Below are 20,481 nucleotides of genomic sequence, written 5' to 3'. Positions count from 1 at the left end.
CTATTTCTGTCTCTGTCTCTATCTTAATATCTCTCTCTCAGTCTCTCTCTGTCTCTATCTCTTTCTGTTACCCTGTCTCTGAATCTGTCTCTCTCTGACTCTGTCTCTCTGTCTCTGTTTTTGTCTCTGTCTCTATCTATATCTCTCTGTCTCTCAGTCTCTATCTTTCTCTGATTCTCTGTCTGTCCCTCTGTCTTTCTCTGTCTCTTGGACTATCTCTGTTTCTGTCTGTCTCCCTGTTTCTGTTTCTGCCTTTGTCTCTTTCTCTGTGTGTGTGTGTCTCTCTGTCTCTCCCTATGTCTGTCTCTGTCTCTTTGTCTCTCTCTCCTCCTCTCTCCCCTCCCCTCTCCCTGTGTGTATTTACAGAACTTAGCACAGTGCCTGACACATAGTAGGTGCTTAATAAATGTTTCTTGATTGAAACCTTACAGAATTCTAGAACCCTGAAGTTAAAACAGACCTTAAATATTTCTTTTGTCAAATATTTCCCAGTTCTATTTTAATTAAACATTTCCCATTTCCATTTTAATCTGGTTGGGGGTGGGGGGGGGGGGGGGGGGGGAGGGGAAGTGTTGCAGAACTGTTTATAATCCATAGGCCAGAATTTGATCCCCGAATAACACACCTAATCAAACTGGCCAACTTGATTTTCTCGACTCAGCATTTCATCCCCCACCCATGGGCTTTAACCTCTGCCTTTGTTAAGTGTCTTAGAATTGACATGTGCCTCTATCTCCCCCACCCCCTGCCTTTAGATCTTTAGAGGCCTTCAGCTCACTTCTTGTGCATCTTGGGCAAAAAACTGTCCTTGATTTTTTTATTCATCAGAGCTCTTGCTTCTCTTCAATGATGTATCTTCCCAGAAGAATGTAACTCCTTAAGAGGCGACTGTTTCCTTGCATCCTCAATACTCAGCTTAGAGGAGAGGCTTTCGAGGCAATGTGGTATAGTAGATACAAACTCCAAGATCCTAGATTCAAATCTCCCCTTTTATTTACTACCTTTATGATCTTCAAAAAGTCACTTAGCCTTCTTGGGCCTCGGTTTCCTAGACTGAAATGAGGGAGTTGACTTTTGCCATGCTTTCCGGTCCTAGAACTACCATCCTAGTAGATAATTCCTAGATCAGGTAGATAGGGGTTATATCCAGGAATTGAGCCTCAGTTTCCTAGACTGTAATGAGGGGGTTGACTTCTGATATCTCTTCCAGTCCTAGAACTACTATCCTAGTAGATAATTCCTAAATCAGAAGATAGGGGGATTTGAAGTCAGGAAGATGAGCCCAAATCCATGCTCAGATATTTATTGGCTATGTGACCCTGAGTCTCAGTTTCTCACCTATAAAAATTGGTGGGGGGAGATTTGATGACCTCTAAATTTCCTTTTAAATCTAAATCTGTAATCCTGTGACCACCCACAACAAAATCACCAAGCTCCAAACTTTTTCTTCCTCTCCATTTTCTTTTAGCTGGAATGATCAGAGAAGGCAGGGAAACTTCTCTCCCTTCCCCTTCACTTGCCCCCAAACAAATTCTACCCTAAAATTGTTCAGGGCATCTGGGTTAGGTGGATGAAAGTCCACTTTCCCCCGGGGACCACAAGGGATTCATTATTCAGAATAGAGACCCCTCTTTCATGTAAATGATGCTCTCCACCGCTTGGTCTTCCCCATTGAATGATGTAGGGGAGACCAGAAGGGACTGATTCAGGCAAGAGCCTTTTGTAGTTATAGATGACAAAGCTTCTGCAATTAGCCAACAAAGCCGAGAGGAGGGAGAGCGGGCTCAATAGCACTGGGGGCAATTTCTTTTGGTCTCCCAGCAATTTTTTGATAAATGCTGGTAGCCAAGGATTTGGACACCCACACAGAAAAAAAGGAAAAGATACAGTCTCTAGGCAATCCTTTCTCATTCTAGGAAAATTAGAGATGGGGGAGCAGAGCCTTTAGAGTTTGCTCGCCTTTCTTGCCCAGCTGGGAGGTGAGGGATACTTACTGTCTGTAGTTGTAGGCGATGTCAGCAAATTGTTTCCGTCTGGTCCGGTACACAGGATCCTTAAAACCCTAAGGAGAAAAAGCATCATGTTTAGGATTATAGGATTGTAGTTCTAGAATTTCAAAAACTCTCAAAAGCCTTCTATTTTAATCCCTAGATTTGATAAATGAGGCCCGGATAGAGAGAAAGGGGTTTGCCCACACAGGTAGCGGGTTGCAGGGCTTAGATTAGGACACAGGTCCTCTGATATTTCTCAAAAACACCTGGGAAGAAATAGTATGATGAAATGTCAAATAGGAGAGAGACAGAGAGGCAGAGGCAGAAAGACAGGGACAGAGAGGTAGAGGCAGAGAGACAGAGAGAGAGGAAGAGAGAAAGCTGGAGTCACTGAAAGAGTCAAAGAGAGAGATAGAAATAGAGATGAACAGAGAGAGAGGGGGAAGAAGGGAGGGAGAGACAGAGACAGGGGAGACAAAGACACAAAGACACAAAGACAGAAAGGCAGAGACAGAGAGAAGGAGAGAAGAAGAGAGAGACAGAGAGATAGAAAGAGACAGAGAAAAATAGAAATAAAGAGAGGGAGGAAGGGAGGGAGAGACAGAAAGACACAAAGCAGAGATGGGAAGAAACAGAGAGAGAGAGACAGACACAGAGACAAAGAGGCTGAGGCAAAGAGACAGAAAGAGAGAGAGAGAAAGAGAGAGAGAGAAAAAAATAGACAGAAACAGAGAGAGAGAGAAAGAGAGGAAGGGAGGGAGAGACAAAAAGAGACAGAGAGCAAAGAAGGGGAAAGACAGACACAGAAACAGAGACACAGACACAGACACAGACACAGACACAGAGAGGGAGAGGCAGGGAGGCAAAGACAGAGAGAAAGAGAGGAGAGAGAGACAGAGAGTCCCTCAGCACCTTCTACCTGGATTATTACAACAGCTGCTGGAGGGCTGCCTGCTTTAAGCTTCTTCCCATTCCATTCTCCATTCAGCCACCAAAGTGATCTTCCTAAAGCCTAGGTTTACCCCATGTCATACTCTCCCATTCAATGAACTCCACTAGCTTCCCATTACCTTGAGAATCAAATATAAAAATCCTGTCCAGCCTTCAAAGTCTTCCATAACTTGGCCCTCTCTGACTTTCTGGCCTTCTTCCACCTAACTTTCCCTAGACCCCCACACAATCTACGAAGCAGCGACTTGGGCTTCCTTGCTCTACCTAGAATACTACCCTCCATCCCTAACTCAGGATATTCTCAATGACTACCCACCTTGGCTGGAACTCCTTCTTCCCTCACCTCTGCTTCCTGACTTCCCTTGAGCCTTAGCTCATCTGACCTTCTGCAAGAAACCTTTTCTGATCACTTTTAATACTAGTGCCTTCCCTCTATTGACTATGTCCAATTCATCCTTTCTACAATATTTTTATACATAGCTGTTTGCGTGCTGTCTCTTCCATTAGATTCTGAATTTCTTTAGAACAAGGACTATCTTTTGCCTTTCTTTCCATGCCCAGTGCTTAATCCCTGGTACATAGTAGGTACTTAATAAATGCTTTTCAATGGATACAATAGATGGAAGTTGTAAAGCGGCAGATTGGGGCTCATAAAACCAAAGAGCAAAGCTGTGTATACGTAGTCACCTGTCATTGGAGATAGTGACTTGTCCCTCATTGGAATTCCTTCAAAGAAAGACTGGATGACCGCTTCCTGGGGATTTTATGGAGGGAATTTATGATAAGGACTAACCAGGATGTCTCTGATGTCCTTTCTCCTTAAGAGTTTTGCCCTAGATAGGACCTGCAACTTGAATATGCATGATACATCCAGGGAAGGACAATTCAATCTGTAGTCATAAACCCTGAATACGAATCCTGCTCTTGTCATATAACCCTTGGGCAAGTGACTCCTTTGTTAAATGAAGGGATTGGGCTAGATCATTTCCGCTAGAAATTTATCTTAGGTTGTACCATCGCTTCCAAGAGCATCACTGTGTCCAGTTCCTGACACATGGAAGACTGAGTCAATAAACTTGATGGATAATGATAGCTGTAAAGTGCCTGCCTCTAACAGGTTCTCATGGAAGGACTCCCTTGGATGCTTCTTGCTTCAGAAATCTGGGGTTATTTAAGGACAGAACAACCAGCTTTGTAGTTAAATATTATTTTCATTTTAGAAGTTATGGTCCCAGAAGGAAACAGACAGCCTGCACCTTGGACTATCAGGAAACTTCACACAATGCAGAAAGAACCAAATGTCCCAGAAGGGGGTGGTTTTGAAATTGTTGTTCCAGCAGGACCCCCTTGGAGAGGCCTCTTATGACTTAGTGGATGGTTTGATGTTCCAGGAGATGTTTTTCAACTTTTGGAAGCATCTTCTCCTCCCAACACACACACACACACACACACACACACACACACACACACACACACACTGAATGACCCCTTCAAACAAGTTCATAGATTGTAGATTTAGGGCTGGAAGGGATCTCAGAAACTGTCTTATACTACAAAAAGGAAAACTGAGGCCCAAAGAGATGATTGGATCATATTTTTAGAATTGGAAGAGACATTAGAATTTATCTAGTTTAACCCACTCATTTTGAAAATGAAAGAAATTGAGTTCCAAAGAGCTAATCGAATTATAGACCTAGAACCCGAAGAGACCTCAGTCCATCTGGTCCATCCCCCTCATTTTACAGATGATGAAATTGAGGCAAAAAGCCACACATCCCAGTAGGTATCAGAGGTGGGATTTGAATCCGGAATCCTCTATGTTTTTTTTTTTTTTTTTTCTTTTTTACCATACACCTCTGTTCTTTGACAATTATGATATATTAGACCTGAATTCCATCCTCAGTTCTGCTCCTCATTCACTCAATGTCCTCAGCAAAATTAGTGATTGGCCCTCAGTTCCTTCTTCTGTAAAATGAGCATCTTTGGACTCAATGATCTCTAAAGTCCTTTCTTGTCCTAAAATTCAATGACTCCGATGCACTGAACTGAGAATACCATCAGATTGAGTTGAGGAGGAAGTGTAGTCTTTACAAGAATAGTTGAATTTAGGGACTTTAGTAAAGTGAAAGGTTTAATATCCTTGATTCTGATGACATTCCCTTCCCTTCCTTTCCTTTAGATGTGGACGCTTAACCTTTACTGAGAACCCACCATCTCCTGAGTCCACCCAGTTCCATCTCTAATTGTTGGGAAGGTTTTCCTGGCAAACCTACATGGACATCTTGATAACTTCTTCCATCTTTCTTCCTTTTCCCTCCTCTTTCCATTTTTCTTCCCTTTTCTTCCCCTTCCCCTTCCCTTCCCTTCCATCTTCCCCTTTTCCTTCCCCTTCCCTTCCCTTCCTATATTTATTGTACACTAGTATGGCGCCATGCAATGAAAAGATTATAATGGATTTATAGTCAAAGGATGAGTTCAAATTCCCTCTCTGTCACTCATCTCCCATATGATTCTAGGTAAGTGACTGCATCCCCCTTGATCTCAGTTTTCTCATCTGTGAAAGAAGAAAACTAGTGTCCTGTCTCCCAAAACTACCTGGTATTTATTTTGCATATATTTATATATGAGCCTGTTGTCTCTCTCAATAAAATGTACACACACACACACACACATACACACAAAAGGTTTATCCCTGTACTTATTGTACAGTTTCAAGAGTTTCATTACAAAAGAAACTGAACTTCCCAGCCCTGCTGGGAAGTTTTTATTTTAAAATAAAAAAAAATAAAATAAAAGAGTTGGATGGTCTGAGAGGTCTCTTCCGGTTATAAATCCTATGATCATTGATTGATTATTTCAGAGATGAATACGAGGGAACAAAAAGTAGGCTTGTCCTTTTATTTCCCCTTCTCACCTGACTATGGTCATTTTGTTCTATGCTGTTGTACGTCCGTGGGACTAATTAGGATGACAGCCCCGAGCCTAGTATAGAATCCTAGAGTTGGGAGGGATGTCAGAGATGATTAAGTCCAACTGTGATGACCAAGGATTCCCTTTATAGCAGCCCCCAAAAGTGTGGCCGTCTAACTCTTGCTGGGAGCCCATAGCTCCAGAGTCAACCCATTCCACTTTGGGACAGTCCTAATTGTTGGGAAGGTTTTCATAAAGTCTACATGAGTTTCATAGTGGTTTCGTTCATTGTTCCTAGTTGGGCCTTTGGGGCCCCAAATCAGCAGGTTTCTTCCATACAACAGCCCTTCAGCAGCTCTCACGTCCCCATTTAGTTTCCTCTCTGGACCTGATTTTCCCTTTCCTTTGGTCAGCAGGATAATTATTATGGCTCTGTGGGACCCCAGGTCTTCTGTCACCCACAGGGGCTGCAATAAGAAGGGAGTTAGCTGTACTTGGTGAATGACTAATCACCCTGTCGCTATTTAAACTAATAGCGGCAATTTCAGCAGGCACTGCATGGGATTTATTTATAATTGCTCCATCTCAATTAAACTAATAGCAGCAATTTGGACTGCACAGCATGGAACTCAGTTTATTTTGACAGGAAAACAAATTGTTGGGGAAGAGCAGGGAGGGAAGGAGCAGGCATATTGCAGTAAGATGCAACATGATTTAAACACACACATGCACATACACACACACTCGCACATACATGCACACATACACATACCATTAAAGGTTTTTTCCCATCAATTTTACAAACAATTCCAAAAGTTTCACTACAGAAGAAACTGGACAACCAATCAAACGTTCCCAGCTCTGCCTTTAAAATAAGGAAAATGGTGGCAGTGGTAGAAAGTAATTCTTTCATCCCTGTTAGGTGGAAATAGATATTCACTGTTATTGTTCAGTCACATCCAACTCTTCACAACTCCACTTGGGGTTTTCTTGGCAAAGATAGTGGAATGATTTGCCTTTTTCCTCCTTGACTAATTTTACAGATGAGGAAAATGAGGAAAACAGGGTTAAGTGGCTCGCCCAAGGTCACACAGCTAGTAAGTGTCTGCCAGACTCATATTTGAACTCAAGAATACGAGTCTTCCTGACTCCTCATCACCTCGTATCCCAACTCTTTATTTGTTAACTCACCAAATTAATGTGGCAAGACCAGGGGTCCTATCACCCAAAAGAACCAACCAGCTCTGCTTTAGTTCAGAACAATTAAATGCCTAACCATGGCCAAAGGTGACATTTATCCAGGAAAAATAACAATACTATCTCATTGTATTTATAATTTTAATAACTTGGTATTAGAATTACATCTAAGGATTGGGGTCCCCCTCTGGATGTTATCCATGGTGGTCAGATTTTTAGGCATCCAAAAATTAAGAGAAGCAGGGCTATAATGTCAAAGACAAATAGAAACAGGGGCTCACTAAGCCACAAATACATAAAGATCTTGTGGGGCCACATACTGACTTAGTGTTAAAGAGTAATAATATCGATTTTTATTGTTTATTTTTATATTTATCACATTTTATATTTTATTTATATTTCATTCATTATGTGTTGTTTGTTTTATAATATTTCCCAATTATGCTTTAATCTGGTTCAGACCACACGCAGCAGTGTCGGAGACGCTGCTGGATTCTGTGTTTGACTCCTCTGGTATAATAGACGGAGTTAGACAAGAAATTAGGAAGCTTTGGATTCAAATCTCACTTCCGATTCTTAGAAGCTATAAGGCCTCCTGTAAGTCATCATCTTTCTAAATCACATCGGTACTCATCTGTAAAATGGGAACAGTAGTCCCCGTAGTACCTCTCTCCTGGTGTCATTGGGAAGCTCAAATGAGATAATGTATGCAAAAAAATGCAAACCATATTACAAGCTTATAAAATTTCCATAAAGTGCTTGAAATGTCCATGGTTGTTAAGAATATGAGGGTGCCTATTTTCCTTGAAGGTGTGTGTATGTGTGTGTGTACAAAATCTATTTTTTCCTTCACTACCATTTTTTAATCCATAGAATTATTACTATAAGATTATGACCTGAAATAGTTGATGTATAATAAATGTTTGTTGATCAGTTGATAAAAGGAATTCAAATTGACTGTGTAGGGAAAGCTCAGTTTTACCATTTCAGAGAATCATGGAGAAGATGGGAGATTTCAGTGGAATCAACAATGGGATAAGATATCCCCCCCCCCAAAAAAAATAAATTTAAGTGAAGTACAGTATCATGAACAAAGGAAACAATGGTCCCATTTCCTTTACCTGATTTTGTGTTCAGATCTGGGCAAAGATTGTCCAGAGGAAAACAATCAGGATAGTGAAGGGTCTTCAGGTGATGAGGAATAGAGGAAAGAACTGTGGATTTTTAGCCAAGAGAAGAGAAAACTAGAGATGGGGAAGGATAAAGGGGGAAGGAAATAATCTCTTCGAATAAGGTAAAAAGGACTCTTTTATAGAATTCAAAAGGCTGCTACACAAAGATAAAATAACTTTTTTTTCTGCTTGGCCCCAGAATATGGAACAAGGCAAACTATAACTAGCATTTATATAAACTTTAAGGTTTACAAAGCACTTTTTGTATGTAAACTCATTTGGCCCTCAAAGTAGCTCTGAGAGGTAGGTGCCATTAATATCCTCCCTTTTAAATATGAAAAAGCTGAAACACAGAAAAGTTAAGTGACTGACAGGATCATGTAGCTACTAGGTATTTGGGGCAGGATTCAAACTGAGGACTTCCTGATTCCAGGTCCTTTACTCTCTCCATCTCACAATGCTAACTTTGAGGATGGACTTTGCAAATAATTCAATTTAGATTTGATGATGGACAGTTTTCCAAAGATGGAATAAGCCCCCTCAAAAGATGCTTCCCCATTATCAAGTGTCTTTGAGTAAAGACCCACTGATCATCAACTGGAAGTATGGGAAAGGTATATCTCATGCAGGGAAAAGTGGATGAGATGACCCCCAAAATGACTTCTGGTTTGGATCTTATGAGCCTGTGGTACAGTGGGAAGAAGGCTGAATTAGGTATTAGAGGATGTAGTCAGATCCTTCTTCTTGTACTTAATCACTCAACATTTCTGAGACTCAGTTTCCCTAACTGAAAAGTGAGAGGTCTGAGTTAAAGCCTATCTAAGCTTCCCTACAGATCCCCAATTCTAAGCCCCTGAACAATACTTGGCAAAGAGAGTTACTCTGTTCTCTTTCTGTTTCATTTCTCACACTGGGTCAGGAGCAGGGGGAAGGCTGGGAGAACCCTTTACCCTCCATGAAGAGAACAAGCCCTTCTCCAAGTGAGTGGGCTAGAGGTCCCAATATGAAATATAAGTCATCTTCCAGCTCCAGCTGCCAAGACTCAGGGGTCAGGACGGGAAGAGAGATCATATTCAGCACAACAGAGATCTCGGAACAGGGGGTCCTTTTGGAAAGAACACTCCTGCTTCCTGGACTAGGGTTTTTTTTCCCCCATATCACACATTATAGCTGGGACCACATGCTCTCATGTGAAGGGGCTTTGAGGATGCTGAGAAACACCCAAGAGGGTTTGCCTTGTCCTTGGACCGCATTCCCCGAGTCTGACTTAAATCACAGGAACACCACGAGCCTGCCGCCTACTCTTTGTGAAGGGAATCAGTGTACCTGATAAATTTTATTTTTTACAATAAAATATTCATGGTTTTTAGAGGCCAGGGAAGTCAGAGATGCTGGTTGGATTTTTTTTTTTTTTTAAAGAAAGACCAACCAGATTTTCAACTGACTATATCTGTACCCTGGGTGACACGAAGGTTACCAGAGGAAAATATGGACTAGGGGTCTTTGAAAATTCTTCAAATCCCCCCTACCCTTGCCCCAACAAGTGAAGAAGGATATTAGAGAGGAGGAGAATGTGAAATGGGAAGAAACTGAGATATTTAGGAAAGCAGAAGCAAAAGTTTGGTCCAGGCAAGAGTTGGGGTTCGGATCAATCATATAGTACAGTAGAAGACGAGATCATTGGGATATCACTCCTTCATACATCTTTAAGCTTCTCATTCTGACATGTGAAGAAACTGAGAGAGGGTAGGATTTGGACAAAAGAATTAATACTCTGAATGAGCTTGGACAAGCAAATTCCTTCCGCTCTCTGGACCACATTTTTCCTCATGAAGGGAGGAACTGGATTAGCAAAACTTCAAGATCCCTTCTAAATCTAAACCTTATATAGTGCCCAGCACATAGTGGGTGTGTAATATATATTTATTGATTGATCTAACAAAGATAATCTAATCAAGGGAAGGCTCAGCTTACATCAGGTTTCCTTCTCCATCAAGGGGTTCACACAGTCTAAAGAGTAAAGTTGAGTAAAATCATTGATTTAGCTAAAAAGTGTCCATGATGTCCAGTGACTGGCAAACCTTTACACTTTTAGATGTTCTCCTTTTATTCTTCTAGGAGAATTTAAGTAGCACCAACTTTCCCATTGGCCACTGAATCCTACTTAGGATCAAGACACACTGACCTTGCTATGGGTCAAACTCCAAACTCCCAGCATCTGTATTGTCCCCTATGTCTAGGGTGCTCTCCTTCTTCATGTCCTGGCTTCCCTGGCTTCTTTTTTAAGTTTCTGTTATTGTCTCACCTTCTGCAAAATGTCTTTCCCTCCTTTTTAGTCTAAACCTTCCCTCTGTTTAGTACTCCAATTTCTTTTGTCTTATTTTTATATAGTTGTTTGCACGTTATCTCCCCTAGACTATGAGTGATTTGAGAACACAGAAGGTCTTTTATCTTTCTTTATATCTTTAGTGACTATACCCAGGTATACAGCAAGTGCATAATAAATGCTTGTTGACTAACATGCCCCTTATTTGTGGCTGGTTGATTTACCTCTGAAATTCAACTCTAACATTCTGAAATAATTCCACCAAAACTGATCCATACAATATTCTGAGTATTTATTTGCAATTTGTCTGAAGATAAAGCATCCTAGGAAAGCTATACTGGAGGGTTCTATTCATTCATTGAACTAAAACTTCATTTGAAGGTTGATCATCCGACACTGACTATAATTTTTAAAAATTCAGTTTCTAGACTCATTTTCAGTCATATTTCTCCTTTTCTGAGTTGTTTCACTTTGTTGCATGAAAGAAACATGACCCCTTACTTGCTTAAGTAAATGTTAAGGAATCTGGAAGCAGTCAGAACAAAGGAGGTTTTATGTTAGTGTTATAAACAATTTGAAAATAAAAGAATGAAAACAAACATAAAACTCAACTCAAGTCCTACCTTTCACAAAAAGGTCCTAAACCAATTTTTGTGCCATGAACAACCAAAGTGAAATGGATAGCCATCTTTCTCAGAAAAAAATGTTTTTAAATAAAGAGGCAGTATAAATTTCAGTTTGTTGTTGAGTTACTTAAGTCATATGTGACTCTTTGTGATCCCATTTGGAGCTTTCTTTCTTTTTTTACTGAGGCAATTGGGGTTAAGTGACTTGCCCAGGGTCACACAGCCAGGAAGTGTTAAGGGTCTGAGGACAGATTTGAACTCAGGTCCTCCCGACTTCAGGGCTGATGCTCTATCCATGGCAGCACAAAGCTGCCCCTCCCCACCCATTTGGGGTTTTCTTGGCAAAGATACTGGAATGGTTTGTCATTACTTTCTCCAACTAATTTTACAAATAAGGAAACTGAGGGTTATGTATTTACTCAGGGTCATAATTAGTTAAGTGGCTGAGGCCAGAATTGACCTCATCTAAGTCTTCCTGATTCTAGGCCTAGCACTCGATCCACTGTACACCACCTAGCTGCCCACAAATTTCATTTAGAAATAAATAAAAATAAAGTAATTATTAGAAGTAAGTAAAAATGAAGTAGTTATTTTTCCTATCCAAATTCATAGGTCTTTTGACATCTCTCTGTGGACTATGGATCCCTGATTAAAAAATCCTGTTCCATATGAAATCTTTCTTCATTTCCCCCCCAGCAGCTAGTACCTTTTCCCCCAAAACTACCTGGTATTTATTTTGTATATGTTTACATTTGTGCCTGTTGTCTCCCTCAATAAAATGAAAGCTTCTCAATCAATCAATTGTTGGATTATTATCTTTATTTGTGTCTACAGTGCCTGGCACATATTGGAGGGTTAAATGCTGAGTGGCTTGTTGGTTTACCTCTGAAATCCCTTCCAACTCTAACATCCTGAAATAATTCCCTCTACTCACAGATTTATCAGCAAGTAGGTTAACAGTATATTTGCAAGAGAGATGATGCATATAAACTAGAACACACACACACACACACACACACACCATCGAGTCACAAAATAGTCAAGACAACTTTCTGATTCTTGGGGGAAGGGGGGGATTTCTTCTCCTAGGGACCTATATGAGTTTCAGGATTTTGTTGAACTATAGATTTCTATCCGAATGGGATCTTAGAGATCTTAGAGTCCAATCCCTTCACTTTAGGTGGGGAAAATGAGGTCCAAAGAGGTAAAGAGTTTTGTAGGTAGTCATTGGTTAACTCGAGATTTGAACCTAGGCCTTTGCAGGCTGTTCTCCTTTAAGAGGAAAATACTTGAAGTTGCCAGAGAGTCCTTTAACCCTTTTTCTTTTTGATGATACCCATCTCCCCAAACACTCATGTGATTCATTTAATAGTACTTTTGTAAGTCAGAGTCCTTTCAAAAGAAAAGCATTTGGTAGTGATGGAAAGCTGAACCCTCTCATTTTACAAATGAAGAAAGAGAACCACAAGGAGATGAAGTTTGGAAAGAAGGAAGAAAGGTAGGGAGGACAAAAGAAAGAAAGAAGAAAGAAGGAAAGAAGAAGGAAAGAAAGAAAGAAAGAAAGAGAGGGAAGAGGGGAGGGAGGGAGGAAGAAAGAAAGAAAGAGAGAAAGAAAGAGAGAAAGAAAGAAAGAAAGAAAGAAAGAAAGAAAGAAAGAAAGAAAGAAAGGAAGGAAGGGAGGGAGGGAGGGAGGAGGAGAAGAATGGAAAGAAAGAAGAAAGGAGGAAGGGAAGGAAGTTCCCAGTTTAGGAGGTGTTCAACTTACTGGGTGATCTGCATCCAGTTCAGCCCCATAGCTGAGAATCTGGTTGGCAAATCTATCAAGTTCTTGGATTGTTCTTGGGAACCATGGCACTGCAACACAGAAAGGAAAATATTTCTTTTAATCCAACTTCCAGGCTTTAATATCTAAGGCATGGCCAAAACCTTTTCAGGTCAATCATTCATGAAAGCAGAGATAATGATAACCCCTGTCCATGAACACTACAAAAATGTGCAAGGGTATTCTTGAAAGCACATCAGAATTTCTTTTTTTTTTTAACAGTTGTCCCTTACTTATTGTTTTTCTTAATCTGATATTAAAATTCCCCTACTAATGCTTCACTCTCAATGCTTAATCATAGCATGATGCAACCCTGGGATCTTGGGAAATATTCCTATGGAAAACTATTACAAACTGGAAAGGCTTTTCAGTATGGCACTAGAAATAGGCCATCCCTCTTGTCATCCAAGAACCACCCTAGCTAAGTGCAGAAAAGAGCCTGACCAGGAAGGAGTCTGGCCATGGGGAGATGAATTTGGGAACCGTAGCAACGAAAAGAGAACTTATGACTTAAAGGAGGAGTCATTACTATCTTAGTTAATGTTAGGAAAACCCATAGAATAATCGATTTAGAAAAGAAGATTTTAGAGCTCATAGAGCCAACTCCTTCATTTTATAGAAGAGGAAACTGAGGAGCAAAGAAATTAAGTGACTTCGCTAAAATCACATAGCCATTGTCTAAGGCCGAATTTGAATTCAGTCTTTCTTGGCTTCATGTATAGCATTCTTCTTACTATACCACAATGGCCTCTTCTCACTGGTAGAACCTTGCATCTTTCCAAGAGAATTCAATTTTCTCATTTTACAGATGAAGAAACAGAGACCCAGATGGTCATATAGCTTATAAGTGGTAAAGTTAGGGACTTCTAAAGCTAAATTTAGAGTGAATCAATCTATCTATGAAGCCTCATTTCCTCACTACACCTTAACAGAAGGCCTTCCTTTTCACCAGGCCATCTTCCCTTCCTTTCCTCTTTTCTTTTTAACACCTATGCCCATTTCAAACTTCAAATGTTTATCTTCAAAGATGGCTGCCTTTGTAATCAGAGAACCAGTGTTCAAATCCTCCCTACAGTACTTTCTATTTACAAGTCATCTTACTTTGCTGAACCTCAGCTTGCTCTTCCATAAAATGAAAGAAAGAAGGAGGGAGGGAGGAAGAAAGAAAGGAAGGAAGGAAGGAAGGAAGGAAGGAAGGAAGGAAGGAAGGAAGGAAGGAAGAAAAATGAAAAGGTTAGACAAGAAGGCCTCAGAGGCCAACATCAAAGTCATAATCCTTGGACTAGTCCTCTCTCATTTTCCAAATTCCATGGATCCACATCAGGTCTTATATGAAGTCTTTCTTGATCTCTCTATTCCACTTATGATTTTCAAGATTTACATCAGTTTCTATTTTATCCATGAAGTCTTCCCTGATTTCTCTGATCCACTATAATTTCCCAGCCCCAACATCTTGGTCCAGAATAAATGTCACTAGAGTAGTTTGCTATTAGTTTCTTCAGCCCATTTTATAAATGAGGAACTGAGGCAAATGAAGTTGAGTGACTTGCCCAGAATCACATAGGTCGTAAAAGTCTGAGGACAGATTTTAACTCATGAAGATAAATCTTTCTGATTTCATGCTAGATACTTTATCTACTACTATATTCACATGTATAGTAGATACTATATATCCACTATAAATGGATACTACTATCCACCTAACTGTCCTTATATACATGTACTATCTGTGGTCAAAGGAAGGGCCCGAAGCATATACAGATTAACAAAAAGTTTTCAGTCCAGGACTAAATTTGCTAAAGTATAACTTAGACACAGATAACTAAGTATCAATCGACTATTCTGGTCCTTCCATAGTGCTGCAAGCATTGCATGGAGAGACCCAGGTCAAATCCTACCTCTGATACTTCTTAGTTATGGGACCATGGGCAAGTGACAATCTTTTAAAGCTTTATCTCCTCATCTATTAAATGACAATGCTAATATGTATAGCACTTGGAAACTTATTATGAGGTTCATATGAGATTGTATATATATATATATATATATATATATATATATATATCTGTGTGTGTATATGTGTGTGTGTATATGTACATAAGCCTTTAAAATACTATAAAAGTCCATTTCAATTATTGTTGCTATTAAAAGGGCATAAAGAAAGCAGCATTAGGATGCTAGATAGATTCAGAGCTGGAAGAGACCATGAAAGAAACAAAGTTTAATCTCTTTTATCTTACAGCAGAGGAAACTGAGACTCAGAGAGGCAATCCTGACACAATGGATTCAAGCTGTAGAGTTGGTTTTACCAGCTCTTGGAGGTCATCTAACTCAACCCCTTCATTTTAGAGTGAAGGAAATTAAAGCCCAGACTAGTAAAGTGATTTATCAAAGGTGAAACAGGTATGAAATGATTATTTGTTTAAAAAGTAAGAAATGTGTGTTCAGAAATTGCTTAAATAATGTTATCTGCAACTGATAAATAAAAGTATATTATATATAGAGAGAACAATTTAACACATATATTATTTATATTACATACTATATTATATATTATTTACATATACTATATATAATATATAATCACCATGACTAATATGTCATTGAAGCAATTATGATTATATACAAAATTATACTTTAATGATTATATGATAATTTTCCATATATGTTTGTCTAATGGTAGCCATCTCTAGAGTGGAAGTAAGTGAAAAAAAAGGGGGGGGGGAAATTTGCATAAAACTTGTATATTTGAAAGGCATAGCAAGTTGTATATAATATATTTTCAGTTTCATGTGCAATCAGCCTTTTTATTGTTACAGAAATGCTTATTTTATTCCCTAAATTAGAAATAAAATAATTTTATTCCACAAATAGAAATAAAATAATTTTTAAAATTTAAATTTTTTTTAAAAATTGCTTAAAAAAACATGCCTCAGTTTCTTTTTCTGTACAATTGGACAAGATGGTCTCTGATGTCCTTTCTATCCTTAACCCCCAATTTTAAACCTCTGATTCTGAGTCTATGACATAGGTTAACTGTATGGTGTCTGACTCTATCAGACCCCATTTGGAGTTTTCTTGGCAGAGATACTGGAGAGTTTGCATTTCCTTCTCTAGCTCATTTTACAGAAGAGGAAACTGAGGTAAACAGGGTGAAGTGACTTGCCTGGGATCACACAGCTACTAAGTATCTTGAGGTCATATTTGAACTCTGGTCTTTCCAACTCCAAACTTGGTGCTCTATCCACAACGTACATCTTAAGCTTCCATCTAAAGCTCTGATCCCAGGCAAACTCAGTTGGGTTAAGGCTTTGGGATACCTGGAATAGGGGAGCTGTGTTTTTTTTTCCATTAATAACCATCATTGTATCTAGTGAACATTGAAAGGGAATTGCCATGGACCGCAGAGGGGACACTTAGCCTACTCTATGTTCCAACCATGGGAGTACTTACTCATTGAGTCTTAGAAAAGAGCATTCGTGCCATCTAGTGGTCCACTTTAGGTAATTGAAACAGATGCTTAGCCACTGGGATGCTGCCTTAGAATCCGAGGACAATGTATAATCGTTTATCATAATTGTTTATCACAAAGAAATTTAGGGAAAATTCAATTTAAAAACCTCTGTTTCACAGAGCTGGAAAGCTTATATGGGATGCGTGTTAATTCCTTCTGAACTTCCAGAGATCTGCCACATCATCAAAAATAAAAATAAAAAAACCTATCATTTAAATATGGGCAATTAAGGAGCACAATGGATAGATCACCAAGATGGAATCAGGAAAACATGCATTCAAATCCAGCTCCAGATGCTTACTAGCTGTGTGGCCTAGGCAAATAACTTTACCCTTTTGCCTCAGTTTCCTCATCTGTTATGAGGGGAGACAAAATTTCCAAGGCACTCCTTTAGGATTACAAACTACTCAAGAAAATCCCAAATGGTGTCACAGAAAGTCATACAATTAGTAAGTTTCTGGGGCAGGATTCAAATTCATTTTCCTGAGGACAGATCCAGAGTTCCACCCGTAGCACCTGATGGATGATTTTCTGAGCATAGGGAATTCCCAATAAATAAATTCTCCCACTCTGCAATTTACAGTCTGAGAGATGAAGTTATCTGATAGTGACCATTTAGTGAGTGTTCGAGTCAGGACCTAAAGCTAGATTTTTCTTATTCCAAGGCTGATTCTAGGCGCTATGACTGCCTCTCTGCTGTCAGCATATATAATCCTATCATGTGTCTATGTATTTAATCATATCATGCATGTATGTGTTTAATCACTGGGAATTTCCAGTGTGGAAACATCTCCCTAAATTCAGGGCAGTCATTCCACCACAATTTGTCTCTCCCTTAGCAGCTAGCACAAGACCGATACATAGTAGGTGCTTAATTAATATTTGTTGAATTGAATGTATTGAATTAAATTCCCTGAAGGAGCCATTGTGGTACAGTGATCCCAAAATCTGGTTCAAATCCCAGCTCTGAAATTTACTATCTGTGTATCTATATATAAGTCATTTAGCCTCTCTGGACCTCAATTTCCTCATCTGTAAGAATGAAAAGATTGGATTGGTCCCTAAATTCCCTTCTAAGCCCAAGTATCTCCCCTGAGCTTTGAAGTTAGAATCTCCCCAGGAAATATATCACAAGTGCTGGTCCTGAAGGCAGGAGGACCTGAGTTCAGATCTCACCTCAGACACTTAATACTTCCTAATTATGTGACCCTGGGTAAGTCACTTAACCCCAGTTGCCTCAGCAAAAAGAGAAAGAAAGAAAAAGAAAAAAAGGAAGAAAGAAAGAAAGAGAAGGAAGGAGGGAGGGAGGGAGGAAGAAAGAGAGAGAGAGGAAGAAAGAAAGAAAGAAAGAAAGAAAGAAAGAAAGAAAGAAAGAAAGAAAGAAAGAAAGAAAGAAAGAAAGGAAGGAAGGAAGGAAGGAAGGAAGGAAGGAAGGAAGGAAGGAAGAAAGAAAGAAAGAAAGAAAGAAAGAAAGAAAGAAAGAAAGAAAGAAAGAAAGAAAGAAAGGAAGGAAGGAAGGAAGGAAGGAAGGAAGGAAGGAAGGAAGGAAGGAAGGAAAGAAGGAAGAAAGAAAGAAAGAGAAAGAAAGAAAGAAAGGAAGGAAGGAAGGAAGGAAGAAAGAAAAAGAAACACAGAAAACAAGATTATTCATAGCCAGTTGAGTGACCAGACTCAAAAAATCATCAGTCATTAATGAATTAGCATCTGCTTGAAAGGAAGTCTCCAGTGGAGTGCCACAGATATTTGTTCCTGGCTCAGTACTATTCAATATTTTTATCAGTGACTTCAGTAATGGCAAAAGTACCATGCTGAGAAGATTTTAGATGACTAAGATCTAGAAGGGAAAGGTAATATAGTAATTGATAGAGTCAGAGTCCCAAAATTGCCTTGACAGGCTAGAATGGTGAGCTATATATGAAAGGGGACATGTAATAGGAATAAATGTCAAGTCCTGATAGGCAAAAAGAAAAATAATTTACAAGCTAGGTGGTGCAGTGGATAGAGCACCAGCCCTGAAGTCAGGAGGACCTGAGTTCAAATCTGACCTCAGACACTTTCTGTGTAATCCTGGGCAAGTCATTTAACCCCAATTGCCTCAGCAAAAATAAACAAAAATGGAATGGGGGAGAAAAGATTCATAATGTTCGTATCTGTTATTGAGCTATTCATGCAATAATACTGTCCTGTTAAGGCTATGAAAGCAAAACTTTATGACCTGGTTCATTTTGGGTTTGCTGCTTGACTTGTTCATATCTATCCCTCTTGGGTATTTGTCTAATTGTTTAGGCTGCAGAATCACAGATAAAGTATTGGAAGGAAACTTAGACTTTAGAGTCTAATCCACTTTAGAGGATCCAACCCACTCAATTTTACAGAGAAGGAAACTGAGATAAGGCTCACAGAGATTACTCAATTGGGGCAGCTAGATGGTGCAGTGGATAGAGCACTGGCTCTGGAGTCAGGAGGACCTGAATTTAAATGTGGCTTCAGACATTTAACACTGCCTGGCTGTGTGATCCTGGGCAAGTCACTTAACCCTGCAAAATGTGCACCTAAAAAAAAAAAAAAGGAAAAAAAATCAATCGATTAACCCAAGGTTAAATGGGTGGAAAGCAGCAGTACAAAGCAGAAAACATGGTCCTTTCACTTTGAATCTAGCTAGCTTTCCATCAAGACCTACTGTCTTCTTTCAACCAATCAATCAATCACCAAATATTTATTAAACACTTACAATATGGGAGGTCCTAATGATATGCTGGAGTGTACCAAAAAAAAAAAAAAAAAAGGAAAGGAAAGGCTCCTGTCCTCAGGGAGCTTCTATTCCAGTAATTAATTAGAATTAATTTACAGATAAATAAATAATATTTACATATAAATTTATTTACATGATAATATTTACATACAAATTTATTACATATAAATAAATAATATTTACATATAAACATGTAAATAAATATAATTTCATGTGTAAATATACAAATGAATATGCAAATAAATGTGTGTTCTGTATATAAATAAATATGTATGTAATATGGAAATAATAGATAAAAAAGACACACAGTCATTAAGTTAATTTGCATGGTATCATTTGTTGGGTAGCCAGGATTTAGACATCAATAAATCAATGGGGGCACCTTCTCCTCCACAATCTTCATCCCCTTGATATAATAACCTGACTTAATTAGGGGAAACTAGAAACAAGATAAATTTAAGAATGGAAGTTCACCTTAAAGGAAAAAGTTGACAGTTGAGGGGCTGCGAGAAGACTCCAATAGAAAGTGGGTTTTGAATTAAATTATTGAAGGAGATCAGAGATTCTGATGGGGGGAGAGGCTTGAAGCAGTTTGGCCAACAGAAATCTACTGGAGTAGGTCAGGACAGCGATGAAGATCTGAACTAATATGGTGGTGATGTGACAGAGAGAAGGGACAATTTGAGAGATACTGGGGTGAAAGAAACAAGAAGATTTGGCAACTGATATAATAACTTCCAATAACTTTGAGGAATGACTAGCTGGCACACATATTATCATTTATATTTTATCAACAGGGAAACCGAGGCCCACATGGGGTGAAATTATCTCATATTCATATGGGAATGTGCTAGGTGATGTTGTAACTGTAAACTGAGGCAGGTAGGATTAAATGACTTGAGCAAGGTCACACAGCTAGATTCTAAAAGGATTTGCCATTTTCTTCTCTAGCTCTTTTTATAGTTGACAAGACTGAGGCAGACAGGGTTAAGTGACTTACAAAGGAACGGTTAAGAAGTATCTTTGAACAAATGCAAAAGACTCACAAAGGAAAATGTTATCCCTATCCAGACAAAGTTATTCTGGAGTCTGAATGCAAATCAAAGCATTTTTTTCACTAACTGTATTCTTTCTTGCTTTTTTCCCCTTTCACAACTGTGTTTAATATGGAAATATGTTTTATATGTATAGGGAGGCAAGGCAGGGAAAGAGAAAAAATA

General features: G+C 39.1%; 1 protein-coding gene across 1 annotated transcript in view; it reads right to left on the bottom strand.

Annotated features, from left to right (window-relative positions):
- The window catches only part of PAH (phenylalanine hydroxylase), a 67,432-nt gene that overhangs the window by 19,145 nt on the left and 27,806 nt on the right, over window positions 1-20,481 (bottom strand). Inside the window, exons 4-5 of the mRNA XM_012550599.3 lie at window positions 12,939-13,027; window positions 1,995-2,062 (exon numbers count right to left, since the gene is read on the bottom strand). Of these exons, the coding sequence (XP_012406053.1) occupies window positions 1,995-2,062; window positions 12,939-13,027 (157 nt within the window). The remainder of the gene's footprint in view (window positions 1-1,994; window positions 2,063-12,938; window positions 13,028-20,481) is intronic.

The sequence above is a fragment of the Sarcophilus harrisii genome, chromosome 5 (genome assembly GCF_902635505.1).
Source record: "Sarcophilus harrisii chromosome 5, mSarHar1.11, whole genome shotgun sequence".
NCBI lineage: Eukaryota > Metazoa > Chordata > Mammalia > Dasyuromorphia > Dasyuridae > Sarcophilus > Sarcophilus harrisii.
The sequence above is the reverse complement of the archived record's forward strand: the minus strand, read 5'-3'. Positions and strand labels throughout refer to the sequence as shown.